Genomic DNA, 15,705 nt, shown 5'->3' on the forward strand with positions numbered 1-15,705 from the left:
GCAGCCCTGTCAATAGGCAAGGAAATAAAGGAAATAGCTTCAGACAGGGTTAATTCTAGGGCACCTCCTTTATGATGCTTAGAGTCTATTAGCATCACAGGATTGAGAGTCTGGCTCACCTCAGGCAGAAATGATCCCATAACTGTCTGAAGTTAGGGAAATGTGGAATGGATTTGACGTTGAGGAGACAGATCAGCTCATTAACCACACTGAGCCTCAGTTTCTTCATTTGTAGAGTAGGGTAACAAGATCCACTTTATAGAATCCTTATATGGTATAAGTGAGCTAACAGCAGAAACACTTAGCTTACTGCCTGATCTATAAATGTCCATTAGAATGCAGTGGTGGGATTAGGTGCTCGGGAAGGCAGGAAATCAAGTTTAATGAGCACCTGCTTGATGGCCAGGTCCTAGGATGTCTAGCTCTCCCTCCAACCTGGCAAGTTCTTGGGGAGGTGGTGGAGTTCTAGGGTTTACCATCCCAAGGAAGCTTGTTTTCTCTGAGGATTCTTCTCTACTCCAGCAGTGTCTGATCTTGTCCTTGAACTCCATCTACACAGCCTTCCGACACAATGAGTGCCCGGATCCTGGCGTTCCAGTAAATGGCAAACGGTTTGGGGACAGCCTCCAGCTGGGCAGCTCCATCTCCTTCCTCTGTGATGAAGGCTTCCTTGGGACTCAGGGCTCAGAGACCATCACCTGTGTCCTGAAGGAGGGCAGTGTGGTCTGGAACAGCGCTGTGCTGCGGTGTGAAGGTATGTGCCTGCAGGCTGGGGGCAGCAGCTGTTGTCAGCCAGAGAGGCTGGGGAGGGGGAGCAAGAAGCCCAGGCCATGGTGGTTCCTTTCTGTATTTGTCCTTGCTCTTCTCCTGGGACTGAGGGCCACTCTCTCACCCTCATGATGGAATAGCAGGGGCTTCATAAGGACACTGTGCACAGGAATTTAAATCATAAACAGAGATTAGAGAAAGAGCTCTGGACGTCAGGCATCAAAAGCACCTCTTCTTTCAAATGAGAACTCTCTCAATATCACAGCCATTAAGAGCCCTGTTTCCAGCTCCTGCCCAGGGGAACTCCAGCAGCCCGAAGTAGCATTAGCAGTGCTGCGAGTTTTCGGGTCTTTCAAGGTGCCTACCACTCTTCCCTTCTCCACATGTTAATTTTCCCCAATTCCCTGGGATGTCTCCCAGTCTCGGCCTTTGTGCCCTGTTAAATGCTGAATTGATATCCTCATGGTCAATCTCCAGGAGACTCAGGTCCAACCAGCCAGAAGAAACACAGCTTGCAGCAAGCACACGGCTTATGATGGCAGCTCCTCAGTCCTACCTCGCCACACAAGACAGTTTTTGACTCAATTTGCAAGACCTGCCATCTGTTCCACCAAACTACAAACATTTAAAATACAGATAAAGCTTCTTGAAGCAGGAGTCAGGTTAAATTTATGTACCAAGCATGGTGTACCAAGCATTTGTGCACCAAATTTGTGTGCCAAGCATTGTGTACCAACCATGGTGGCTGGCACAGAATAGGTACTTAATAAATATTTGTGAATAATGGATGAATAGTGAGTATCCCAAGGGCCCCTTGGGGAAACTGACAGTGTCCAAGGAGACGAAAGATGTGATTCTCTCCTTTTAGGAGGCAGAAACCTTCTTCCTCACATTTCATGTAATAGAAAGAGGATAGAGACTTAAGAGACCTCTTGGCTTACCCAATTCCTAAACTCAAATCTGGGCATCGTGGCCATGAACAGGAAGGACAGGAGAATGAATAAGGGAGTATGCCTGAGAGAGAGTATTACCCAGAGCTTACAGATGGGTGGGTGGGAGACGAAGGATCACTGAGAACACTGGAGGTGGCAAGGGGTCCAGGTGGGCATTTGAGTGAGAGGGGCCCAGGCTGGGATCCTGGCAATTCACTTTTCCCCTTGAGCCTTTGTATTTTCCAGCTGGAAAAAAAAGAGGGATAATGATAATTATCAGATGTGTATGGAGTAGGCAGGCCTGGTATAAAGTAAGTCCTCATAAGCTGCGCCCTCACTGTCATGTGTGCTCCATGAGGTTAGGGTGTCTTCCTCGACCTCATATTCCCACAGCTGGCGTGTTGTTTGACACTTGGTAGATGCTCAATCAATACTGGTTGATGAATCACTGAATGAATGAATGAATGAATGGCCTTTTAACTAAGCTAGAGCCTCCCTAATGAGAAGCATATAAATGAAATGCGTCCAGAGCCCCGACTCTCACCAGACCGCCTGCTGTCTCCATCCTGCAACATATCATCCAAGCCACCCTGGGGAAGTGACTTGACCTCTCTGTGCCTCAGTTGCCCCACTGAAATGCAGGTCGATAATGGGAACCTCCTTGCAGAGTTGTCTTGAGCATGCGCAGTTCTTGGAGCAGTTCCTGGTGAGAGGTAGCACTGAATAAGTGTTGACCATCAGCGTTAACTTGATTTTAACTATTTGTTCATTGGACCAATCAGATCAGTATTTGTTCTACTTTGGAGGATCAAGTGGTGCATTTCCGTCTTCCCAGGAACTTGCCCCAACCATGACATGAATAGACATTTCTTTCTGACTTCCAAGCTTCCCACAGTGTGGTCTATACAACCTCATCTGCCATTCTTCCCCAGTGCAATCAGCACTTTTGGAAAGAATGGAAGCTGTGGAGTTAGAGAAACAACACGAAACTCAGTTGCCACGCTTCCCAGCTGTAGAACTAGCAGGGTTAGGTTAAGTAACTAGACCTAGACCTCAGGTCCCTCAGTGGCAACAGGGGAATAAGTATGTATATCTGATGGAGTAATTTGCTGGTGGAACAGGTCACTGTACAAAGCATCCATGCAGAACCCAGTCTGGAGGGTTGTCAATCAGTGGTCTTTCACCTTCCTACAGACCAGCCCCCTCGTTTTCCCTCGCACTCATTGACCACTTATAATGTCTTTAGTTTTCATTGTGTTGGTTCATTTCTCTAAGATCTTCCCTGCTGTCTCTGGCTCACCTGATCTCTTCCTTCTCCTAATTTCTATTATTTTTCATGGGCCACCACTACTGGACCACTCTCTTGGATACTGGTTCTTACCATTATTACATTTACCAGTTCCACAGGCCTTGGTTCTGTCTCCCTACCAAGATTGTGAGCAGTCTCAGGGCAGAAGGCCAGATTCCCATTGCCCCTGAACCTGCAGGGAGTTAGTCTCAAATGAGTTGACCCCTCTGAGGAACCCTCAGGACTCAGTAACTGCACAATCCTCCTCTCCACCCCCTCCTGAATCAAGTGCTCCTAGACTTTAGCTCTGCAATGCATTGAAACTCTCAAGACCATGTATGAGCACGTGAGATAATTTGACCTTTGTTAATGGATCTTCAAGTGGCTCACTATTTCATAAGCAAGGTCTTCATTTTAAAGTTAAAAAGGTCTTGTTCATTCTATCCCTGGAGGAGGAAAGGCTGTAGGGTTGGGGCAGTAGACCCCAGAAGTAAGGGACAGTCTACTGGAGACTCTGACCCTAGGGAGAGCCTGCTCGGTTTTCTCAGAGTGATGGGCATTTGATGCCAGCATGGTTTTCAGGGATCTAGGGAGTAGCATGTCAGCCAGAGTGTGATAGCCTGATGCCACTTAGGGTGGCTGAATCCCAGCCTTAAAATCTTAGACGAGCTGGCTAAATAAGCCCCTGGGAACCTTTCCCTTCTTGGCTCCTCTCCCTCCTTTTGTCTGAGCCTTGGTAGAGCTCTGCTTTGCAATCAGCATCTTTGTCTTTTCCGGTTTTTTCTAGTTTTGTTTTTGATTAAGTATCCCCACCTTGTGGACAATTAAATGCGGAAGCTAATGGTCTTTTAGAAAATCTTTTAATATATGCTAAGAGCCACTTAGCTTTTGAGAGGCTATAATAGGACAAGAGAGACGATGGCTTCTCCTAAATTTAGAAAGAAGGATGATTATCTGGAGGATCTAAAGCAGGGGTCGGCAAAGTTTTTCTTAAAGGGCCGGCTAGGAAGTATTTTCGACTGTGTGGGCTCTAACTCTGCGGTCCTAATGCAACAGCAGCCTTAGACAATACAGAAGCGAACGGCCTCGAGTGACCAAGTCTGTAATCTTGAGTTCACAGGACATAGGAGTCCCTTATGTTTAAAATCAGAAATTTCCCAAGAAAGACTTCTGGGTAGTGAAGGCAGCTACACCGAAGTACCTGCCTGCCTTTCTCTCCCCTACACTTACCTCTTCCTTGACTCTTTTAAGGAAAAATAATCAGACCCCACTAGGATAAGTGTCTGACAGAGTCGCCTCATTTCAACCTTGCACCAGTCTAGGAAATAGATGTCGTTATTATCCCTCCTTGGGCACAGAGAGGTTAAGGCACCTGCCTAGGATCTTCCCAGCTTGTAAGTGACGGAGCCAGAATTCAAATCCAGACTCTTGGCTACCCTGTTACTGTATTTTTCTTGAATTATATCACTGGAGAGAATATGGTTTCCAACACATCTATGAAAGACTTAAAAGCATCTCCAAATAGAATGAAAAGCAGGATTTCTACTTTCCACATCCCCGTAGAAAATTAAAAGGAAACATATTGCCTAATGCATAAGACAAAGAAGACAGGACATCACATGGAAATGTCGGAAATTGACAGCATGAAACAAAATGACAGCAGTAAGGCAAACATATCAGTTATGATAATAAAGGTAATTAAACTCCCTATTAAAAGACAAAGAGCTGAGCTTTAAGAATATTCTGCTTACAAGAAATACACACAAAAAAGATAAATTATCTACAGTGAGTGTGCATTTTTTTTTTTTTTTTTTTTGAGATGGAGTCTTGCTCTGTCGTCCAGGCTGGAGTGCAGTGGCGTGATCTTGGCTCACTGCAGCCTCCGCCTCCTGCGTTCAAGTGATTCTCCTTCCTCAGCCTCCCGAGTAGCTAGGACTACAGGTGTATGCCACCATGCCCGGCTAATTTTTGTATTCTTGGTAGAGATGGAGTTTCGCTATGTTGGCCAGACTGGTCTCAAACTCCTGACCTCATGATCTGCCAGCCTCGGCCTCCCAAAGTGTGGGCATTACAGGCCTGAGCCACCACACCTGGCCCCTGTATTTTCATTTTTTAATTTTTAAAGAAATACTTGGAGGATTGCTTGGGCCTGGGAATTAGAGGCTGCAGTGGGCTATGATTGTACCACTGCACTCCAGCCTGGGCGACAGAGCTAGACTCTGTCAAATAAATAAATAAAGGAATACTTGGTGGTTGTAAAAATTTCAAACAATGCACAAGTGCAATACAGCTCAAAGTAAAAATGCTCACTTCCCAATCCCACTCCCCAGAGGAAAATGGTTTAACAGTTTGGTATAAACACGTCCACATTTATTCTCTATCTACACCAAATGTGTTACTTTTAAAATCAGGAAAAAAGCAAGTCCTGTAATAAAGAAAGAAGGTCAGTTCTCCTCATGACCACAAAAAAATCTAAGTGGTGGTGGTAGCTCATTTAGGCATCTAAAGAAGAACTGTAAGGGCAGTTATTGGGTTTCTAGCAATCTCTCATTTAATCTTCTTGCCACTCTTGTGAGAAAGATGTAATTATGCTTTATCCCTGAGAATCTGGAAAAACAGTGAGGTGAGTTGACTTTCCCAAAATCACCCAGCTAGTAATCATTGAGCACGTACTATGCGCCAAATACCAGGCCAATTGCTTTACATCTATATTAGTCCATTCTCACATTGCTATGAAGAAATACCAAGACTGGGTAATTTATAAAGGAAAGAAGTTTAATTGATTCACAGTTTCACATTGCTGGGGAGGCCTCAGGAAACTTACAATCATGGTGAAAAGCAAAAAGAGAAACAGGCACCTTCTTCACAGGGCATCAGGACAGAGTGAGTGCAAGCAGGGGAAATGCCAGATGCTTATAAAACCATCAAATCTCCTGCGACTCGCTATCATGAGAGCAGCATGGGGGAAACTGCCCCTATGATCCGATTACCTCCACCTGGTCCCGCCCTTGGCATGCAGGGATTATGGGAATTACAATTCGAGATGAGACTTGAGTGGAGACACGGAGCCTAACCATATCAACATCCACTGCCCCACTGAATCTTCATGACAACCTCATGAAGGAGGTATTGTTATCCTCACTTCACAAATGAAGAAACTGTAGCTCAAAATGGTTACATAACTTGCTTAAGACTACAGCTAAGTGAATGAGTGAGTCAAGGTTCAAATCCAGATATTCTGATTCCAGAATTATCACTTTTAACCTCCAAGTGAGGTCTGAGTCCAAGTTCATTCTGCTTGTATTCTACCACAAAACAGTGGAAGACAGGTGGTGAGGGGCACAGGTGGGTAGGGGGGGGCAGGGCTGGAGAGTAGGAGGTCACACTTCCAGCTGCAGGGCTGAGTAACTCCAGAGTCACTCTGATCAGAGGAAAGGACTTCCAACTACTTCTGGTCACTCACACTGGACAACTAGTCAACAAAACCCCTTTAGCAGCAGCCTACATTCCGTTACAGAAGCAGTGGTTGAGGTGGGCATTCCCATGTCCACCCATAGTGGTTAAAAATGCAGGCTGTGGAGCTGGACCGCCCAGGTTTAAATCCTGACCCTGCGACTTCCTAGTGTGTGTTCCTGGCCAGTCACCTAAGCTTTTTGTACCTCAGGTATGTTCCCTCAGCTATGAAATGAGGCTAGTGTCTGTGCCCGCCTTATAGGTGGCTGTGAAGACTAACACATGGGGAAAGTGAAAGCATACATGAAGGTCAGCATCTGGCATGTTGTAGAGCTCAATGCTCAATGAGTATTTGTTCTTTGTATTCTATTCTGTCACCATTCCCTATTCCTCTTTGCCTTGCACCACTTTAGCATCAAGGTCAGGAGAAGTGGCTCATCCCTCACAGGGGACAGCAACCCCTCGTTAGAAGCTCAGTGTATCAGTCAGCCTGGGCTGCTATAACACAGTACCACAGACTGGGTGCCTTAAACAACAGAAATTTATTTTCTCACAGCTCTGAAAGCTGGAAGTTCAAGATCAAGGTACTGGAAGGGTTGGTTTCTCCTGAAGCTTCTCTCCTTGGCTTGCAGATGCCCATTTCCTCTCTGTGTTCTCACATGGCCTGTTTCCCGTGCACGTGCACCCAGGGTATCATCCTCTTATAATGAGGACACCAGTCCTACTGGACTAGGGCTCTATCCTCATGACCTCATTTAACCTTATTTACCTCCTGAAAGGCTCTCTCTCCAAATGCAGTTACATTGGTGGCTAGGGTTTCAACCTATACATTTGGGGAGGACACAATTCCATCCATAACAACCAGTATCCCTACCTATCAACCAGTATTTCATTCCTTCAACAAATATTGAGCATCTAGTGAGTACCAGGTGCTGGGACAGGCACAGAGTCCCTCTTTTGTCTTATTACTGAGCTCTTCTCCCTATTCAAGGGAGGATCCCCCCCTTTTTTTTCCTTCTTTTCTTTGTATGTGTGTATGCATGTGCACGCACACAGGCATGTGTGTGTTTCCCTGTTTTTGCCTTCACCTTGTTTAAATGAAAAACTTCAAACCCATACCAAAACAGAGAGAATAGTATAATGAACCCCCATGTACCTATCAGTCAACCTCAACAATTATAAACTCATGGCCTATTTTGTTTCCATTTAGACCCCCACCCATTTCCCCTACCACCACCCTGCTGGTTCTGGGATTATTTCACAGCAAATTTCAGGCATCACACTTCATCTATAACATTTTAGAATGTGTTTCCAACAGATGAAACTAACTCTTTAAAACATAACCACATTGCTATCATTTTAAAAAACTAAAAACAATTACTCAATACAGTCAAATTTTCATGATTGGCTAATACATTCTTTGATAGTATTTTTAAGTCAGTATCTTTGTTAGCTTCATACATTATAATTGGCTGATATGTCTCAAGTCTTTTCTAATCTATAGATGTCTACTCCCCACCCCCTTGAGATTTTTTTTGTTGTTGCAGAAGTTGGGTCTTTTATCCAGAGATAAATGAGAATTATTCAGAATGAGAAGTCTCCTGCATTCGGAATGTTGCCAGTTGCTTCCCTGGGAGGTTGTTTAACATGATTGTCTCTCTTTTATGTTTCCTTTAATTGGCAGTAAGATCTAGAAACTTAATCAGATCGAGCTTCCATATTTTTAGCCAGAATATCTTGTAGGCAATGTCTCCAACAGAATCATATAATATTTGGGTATCTCTCTGTTGGGGTCATTAGAAACCATTAATGATCAGAGCCTAGGGATTACAAAATGGTAACATGCTATCATTTATTTTCTCATAAGCTAAAATGCTATACTTAAAGAAAACTTGTCTTCATCAACTATTTGGTTACTCTGAGATGTAGTTTGTAAAGGAAAAGCAAGGAAATAATTATTTGTATTTACCTGTTTTCATATTAATGAGTTGATTCCCTAACACCTTCCAAAGTTGCACGTTTTTAAATATCATTACAATCCAAACATATTTTATGTATTTAGATCCACTGCAGTTTGTTCTAATTAATGCTCAAATTGTGTCACTGGCTAGTGGGAGCCTTTTGAAGTTGGCCTAACATCATCTTGGATGATTTCTGTCTCTGACCTAGAATCAGTTATTTCTCCTAGAAGCCCTGGTTCCTTTTAGTGGAAACTGATATTTAAAATGTGGGTAGTAGGGGTACTTTTTATTATTGACTTGGTTCCTGTTTCTAAGCCTTTTCAATGAACACAGCTAGAAAGTACTTTTTAAAAGAAAATTCATCATGGATTTATTTCATTTCCAATGTAAAAACACTTTTTCTTTTTTACTTAACTTCTTTAATATCATATCCATATCTCCTTTCACTCTTGCTGAAAATCCCAGTCCCCAACACCATTAATATAATTTTGTAATTCATAGCACAACTTCAAAATCACTGAGTTAACACCCTTATTTCCCATGTACACTCTATAGCAGACACCTAAACAATATTGCCCTTTCTGATACATTTTCTTTACTGCAACTTGAGTGATCTTGCTAAAATGCACAGCAAATATCCTCGATTCCCAGGTTCTTCTTTGCTCACTAAATTGTAAGATGAATCTAAATCCCATGCAGTGATACTTGAGAGTCATTGTTACGTGCTCCCTGTCTGCCTCTCCCATCCCATCTTTCAATATTCTGTCCCAGGTACCTTCATTTGTAAGAGTCGCAAAGCAGTAATACCAGTAACTACCAACAATCATATAACTACTGAAAATAGTTTAAGGGTTTTTTTTTTTTTCGTTTCTTTCTGTATCCTACTAAGGTAGGCTATCAAATCACTGTGTTTTAAAATCTCTTTTACTAGTTTCTTCATGTAGGATTATGCCACCAACTAACCTAGTATTGCATTCATGTATTTCACTCTGCTTCTGAGTTTTTAGAAATTGCTTATCAGTTTATTGATTTGCTTAATCTTTCATTTTAATTATTTAAAATATTTATAGTTCCAAAGTTAAATATATAAAAAAGTATATTCTGAGAAAGCCTAGCTTCTATCCCTATCTTCTCTACCCTGTTCCCTCCATCCTTCTGTGAATAATCGTTTTAGTTTTTGGTTTACCCTTTCATTGATTGTTAATGAGTGAATATGTGTGTATGCCTCTACCTCTTTCTTAGATAAAGAGAATCATACTATACCTATTATTCTCTACCATGCTTTTATTCACTTAACAACATAGTCTGGGAACCACTCCATGACATTATATAGAATATCCCTCATTCTTGTTTTATAGCTGCATAAATAGTCCATTTTGTTGATTACCCTAGTTTATTCAGTTAGATCTGTACCACTGAACATTTGGGCTGTTTCCATGCATTTGCTATCACAAATAGTGCCACCTTGCATAACCTTGTACATATATGTCATTTCATATTTTTGCCAGTGTATCTTTGGGAGAGTTCTAGAAATAGAATTGCTGGGTCACAGAGTAGATGCATGTGCATTTTGTTGGATATTATCAAATTCCTCTGCACAGCAGTTGTACCATATTGCACGTTCACCAGCAAGGTACTAGAATCCTTGGTTTCTCACGGCCTCATTGGTCATTAAACTTTGGATTTTGCCTATCTGATGGATGAGAAATAATATCTCACTGTGCTTTTAATATGTATTTTTCTTTTTAAGAGTGAGGTTGATCATCTTTTCAAATGTGAAAGAGACGTTGCATTTAAGAATCCTCCCCTCCAAATCCCTTCCAGGCAACTACCACTCTGCAATATGAAGATGAACAACAGAGAAAGTGAAGGACAGAATGAATAGAGAGGTCACTGGATAATCACAGGTGCACAGAAAGAGATTAACTAGCCAAACTAATGAAGCAACACAGCAGAGAAAGGAAACAAAGTGGTGACCGCCAAAGGAAGGGATTGAATTTCCCTCTCTGGAGATTGCAGATGGAGTTTCATTGATGTGTATGCACTGGGTGGAGAGTGTCCTAGACAGGCAATGGAGACTGCATGATCTATAGCTCCCCAGGAAGTAAATGAGGAGATCACAGTCCAACAACCAGAGAGGCTGGGCCTGTGCTGAGATGGAGCCAAGAAAGAGTCCCTCCTCGCTGCTGAGATGCAAACCTGTATTGTAACAATGGGATGTAGCAATAGGCACGCCCCTCCCCACCTCCAAGGTCTCACGTATCCACCAGAGAAGTAGAGGAAAGCATTAGTAGTTGCAGTGAGATGGATGGACGGGTTTTGAAAGCGGGTTACCCAGAAAGTGACAATACACATATACAATTTACTCTCCCAATGTTTGATATAGCTCTATGTAATTATTTAGTTTCTCTAAGCCTCAATTTACTGAAAATGGGGTAATAATCCCCGCCTATAAAATGAGGTTAATAATAGTATGTGCCATTTAGCGTGGCTGTTGTCACAAGGATAATCCACATTAAGCCCTGACACGTAGTAAGTTATCGGTACACATGAGCTTATTACTGTCAGCTGTGGTTGTAGCACTATTATGTGTCACAGGGGGATTTAGAGACAGAAGTCTTGAGATTCAATCTCAGCTCTAATTTCATTAGCTCTGTGTCCTTGATCTAGTCTCTTAACCTACTTGGCCTTAGTTTTCTTCTCTATAAAATAGTTTTCTTCTCTATAAAATATAAAAAAGTTTCATCTCTATAACTTTATAAATGTATGCATTTAAATGAGATAACACATGTGTAGCAATTAGCATAGTAAGTCATCAGTAAGAGTTGACTACTACTACCCTTATTATAATCTTCTTTGTTAATTAAACTTCCTAATATAAGTTTCTATTAAGAATACTTGGCAAGTATTTTAGATAATTCTCGAAGATTATAGCATTAAAAAAAGAAGATTGGGTATATTAGACTATCTTTATGAAACTGATTACCTGTAGAAATCTACAAAACTTTGCAAAGAGAGAAGTGCTATGTAGCTCTTTATTCCTCCCCATTCTTGTTCGGGGAATTTTTGGCATCTGATAGCTCCATAGTAAGAGAGTACAGGCCGGGCGCGGTGGCTCACGCCTGTAATCCCAGCACTTTGGGAGGCCGAGGCGGGCGGATCACAAGGTCAGGAGATCGAGACCATCCTGGCTAAGATGGTGAAACCCCGTCTCTGCTAAAAACACAAAAAATTAGCCGGGCGCGTTGGCAGGCGCCTGTAGTCCCCGCTACTCGGGAGGCTGAGACAGGAGAATGGTGTGAACCTGGGAGGCGGAGCTTGCAGTGAGCCGAGATCGTGCCACTGCACTCCAGCCTGGGAGCAAGACTCCATCTCAAAAAAAAAAAAGAGTACAAAGGAACAGAGGTTCCTTTGACATGGGAGGCGGCTTAGCTTAACATTTCTGGATTTATGCTGTCTTGCCTAGGTCTGAATCCAAGTTCTGCAACTTGCTAACCCAAGGCTAGTTACTCAACCTCCATAAGCCTCAGCTTTCCTAGGAGGTAATAATAGCACCAGCCTCACAGGGGATTTTGTTTTGCAAAGAGTGAACATGATTATGTATATACGCTCAGTGCCTGATGTGGAGTCAGCCCCCAGTCAATGGCAGTGGTGATGGCAGTGACAGAAGCAGTAGTAGTGGATGTCATCATCATCCTCATCATCAGCCTTGTGGAGGTGTGCTAGTCTGAGTGGGCTAGGCCACATGGTGTCAACTTCCAACCTCCACATCCCAGCGGCTTAAAAATCAGGAGCTTATTTCTGACAGAGACCACTGAAGCTACATATTTAACATGGGTCATCAGGGATGTCTGCTCCTTAGAGTCACTTAGGGGCCTAGATAGATGGGACTTCCCTCTTGACACTTGCTTCCACAATTACCAAGGCAGGAAAAGGAAACTGTGCAAGTCACACAAGCAGAGAGGCTGGGCCTGTGCTGAGATGGAGCCAAGAAAGAGTCCCTCCTCACTGCTGAGATGCAAACCTGTATTGTAACAATGGGATGTAGCAATAGGCACACCCTTCCCCACTTCCAAGGTCTCACGTGTCCACCAGAGAAATAGAGGAAAGCACACAGGCTTGTAAAGTTTCCACAGAGACATGATGTACAGCACTTCTGCTCTCATTTTATTGGTCACAGCAGTCACATGGCCTTGCATAACTTCAAAAGGGGTGAGCAATGAAATCCAATCACATGCCCTTGAAAGAGGAATAGCTCTAATGACTACCTTAGGGGCTGAGGGTCTGGTTGCAGGAAGAGACACAGGTGGTAGGAAAGAGGCAGCTGAGAGTGGGGAAGCCCAGGATGGGACACGTGGGCAGAGGCATAAATAAAAGGGTTTGCAAGACCAGAGACAGCCAGCAGCTGTGCCTAGGCCTCCCAGTGTCCTGTGGCGTTCCCTGCCTTGGACTGTATTCATTCATCCTGTCATTAACACATTTATTCATCCAACCAGCAATCACTGAGGAAGAACTGCGTGCCAAGCACCATGCTAAATGCTGGGGATACCCAGTTGTGTAACACAATTAACACATCCCATGCCCTCCTGGAGTTTACAGTGAAGCAGGAAGTACCGGCGCCCTGAACTGAGCATCTGAATTGTAGGGTCCTGGGGTTCTGACCCTCTCCAGGGCCAGATGTGAGGAGGTTGGCTGGATCTATGCCCCTGCCTCAGGCCTGACAATTGAGTGAGGAACAAAGGAAAAACACAGTGTGGCCCAAATATTAGCTGTACTTCAGCCCTTCCAGAATGACAAAGGGACTCTGCTTAAGGGATTCTTTTCATTTCTCCCCTCTGGCCTTTAATAACACTCCACATGATATAACTGGATCTACCCATAAAGGTCCCAGTAGACAAAACTCACAGTTTACAGTTTATGTAATTTTCCATAAAAACAAAAAGAATACTTGTTGCCTGACACATTTTATAGAGAGATTTTCTGTTTGTTTACTCATTTATCCCCGAAGAAAGCTGCTTCTCTTCCTTCTGTCCCCCCAGCTCCCTGCGGTGGTCACCTGACTTCGCCCAGCGGCACCATCCTCTCTCCGGGCTGGCCTGGCTTCTACAAGGATGCCTTGAGCTGTGCCTGGGTGATTGAGGCCCAGCCAGGCTACCCCATCAAAATCACCTTCGACAGGTGCTTGTGACCACAGCCTTGGGGGAGAGGGCAAGGGGGAGATTTTTACAGAGCCATGTGGGAGGGAATCCAGGGTGGATAGAGGACCAGTACCAATGCTGAAATGTCAGCAAGGTTGGAGAACACTGGACCAGACTGCCCTGGGTGGGGCAGACCTCACTGGCTCTGCCCTTGGGCTTGGTTTGTGCTGTTTAGGGGACTATGGCAGAAGGGGTGAAGAGAAGGCTTGGGTACCATTTGGGATGTTAGAGCCCCCCTCCCCAGCCCCCAACGAGGGAGAGTGGGCAGACAGACACCATCAGATGTTAAAGCACGACACTGACATCTGACTAGCATTCTCCTGGAAATGTCCAACATGGGAAGGCAGCCCCCGACCTCTGCCCCAAATCCCGCTCATGTGCCCCACTTCTAGCTCCCACCCTGGCTATGCCCCTTGGGTGGAGAACATAGCCACCTAAATGTGAAAACAAACTTCTTCCGGACAAAGTGTTCCTGGCCTGGAATAGCAGTCTGCAAACTTTTGTGTGAAGAGCCAGATGGTAAATATTTTAGGCTTTGTGGGCCACTTGCCTACTTGCATATCTCTGATGCATGTTCTGCTTTGCCTTTTTTTTTTTTTTTTTAGCATCTCTTTACAAATGTAAAAACCATCCTTAGCTCTCCAGGCTATAGACCAGATCTGGCCCTGAGGCTTTAGTGTGCTGACACATGGCCTAGAATGTTCTGACCTCCATGAGGCTAGTCATTGTGCCTCTAGGTCTTAAGCTAGCTCACAGATCAGGCCACAGAGAGGATGAGAGCAGCTTCCGACCATGGAAGGAGGAGGGATGTTAAATAGAGTGGAGAAGGTCCTTCTGCATCGCTAGTGAATGTGTGTAAATTATATTAAAAGATCCCAGCCTGCCAAAATCTGGTTATTCTGAAGCCCTGGGTCAGGCAGGGTTTTTGTCATTTGCAAATTAATAAGGTTGGATTTCTCAAGAAGGCTTCATTTCTGTCATTTGGCAGATTCAAAACCGAGGTTAACTATGACACCCTGGAAGTACGCGATGGGCGGACTTACTCAGCGCCCTTGATCGGGGTTTACCATGGGACCCAGGTTCCCCAGTTCCTCATCAGCACCAGCAACTACCTCTACCTCCTCTTCTCTACTGACAAGAGTCACTCAGACATCGGCTTCCAGCTCCGCTATGAGAGTGAGTCTCAGTGGGTGGGCTCAGGAAAAGGGATGACAAGGTCAACCCAGTTGAGTCAGAGGCCTCAGGACTATGCTCCACCACAGGCCCCTGCTTGGCCCCATCCCCATGGTGTTCTTGGCTAGGCTGTGCCCTTCAGAAGCCCCTGCGGAAGGCACTCTGTTGCTCTCAGCATCCCTCAGGTCATGGGAGCTTAGAGTTGTTCACGACCTTCATACCAGGCCCTTGCGTGCAGACCTCATGGCCTCTTCTGTGTGCAGGTGATTCGGTGTCGCCACGCTGGGCACTCTGGGATCAGAACATTTGACTGACCATGAGGTTAACCTGAGATGGCATCTCACACCCACACTTGCCCTTCCTCGTCCCCTTCCACATTCAACCCCTCGATTGAAAGGATCATTGTCACTTCAGTTCTCTGTAGACCGATATAGAAAGCTGGGGCTGCGAGCACCATGAGGACAAGGTCGTTTTCTTACTTCTGTTGTATCCTGAAGCCTTAGCACAGCACCTAAGCCACTCTCAGCAAATACTGATGGCCACATTTCATGAGTCAGTAATTGGCAACCTCTGCCTTTAATAAACCATGGCTCTCTTCCCCCTCTTTGGAGTCAACTGGGGTCCCTCTGTGGTGACAGTGAGCTGTCTGTCCCAGCTGTGGCCTCTCTCTTTCAGCTATAACACTGCAGTCAGACCACTGTCTGGATCCAGGAATCCCAGTAAACGGACAACGTCATGGGAATGACTTCTATGTGGGCGCGCTGGTGACCTTCAGCTGTGACTCAGGCTACACATTAAGTGATGGGGAGCCTCTGGAGTGTGAGCCCAACTTCCAGTGGAGCCGGGCCCTGCCCAGTTGTGAAGGTGAGGCACACCATGAGGGGGCACTAAAGTAGCAGACTCCTCTCCTGCCACAGAAACATAGGTGCTCA

The 15,705-nt window shown here is 44.6% G+C and overlaps 1 protein-coding gene across 1 annotated transcript in view; it reads left to right on the forward strand.

Annotated features, from left to right (window-relative positions):
* Positions 1-15,705, forward strand: part of CSMD2 (CUB and Sushi multiple domains 2) — a 621,011-nt gene that overhangs the window by 400,740 nt on the left and 204,566 nt on the right. The window contains exons 15-18 of the mRNA XM_011955655.1: positions 560-754; positions 13,442-13,580; positions 14,589-14,776; positions 15,449-15,637. Of these exons, the coding sequence (XP_011811045.1) occupies positions 560-754; positions 13,442-13,580; positions 14,589-14,776; positions 15,449-15,637 (711 nt within the window). The remainder of the gene's footprint in view (positions 1-559; positions 755-13,441; positions 13,581-14,588; positions 14,777-15,448; positions 15,638-15,705) is intronic.

The sequence above is a fragment of the Colobus angolensis genome, unplaced genomic scaffold, assembly GCF_000951035.1.
Source record: "Colobus angolensis palliatus isolate OR3802 unplaced genomic scaffold, Cang.pa_1.0 Scaffold4, whole genome shotgun sequence".
Lineage (NCBI taxonomy): Eukaryota > Metazoa > Chordata > Mammalia > Primates > Cercopithecidae > Colobus > Colobus angolensis.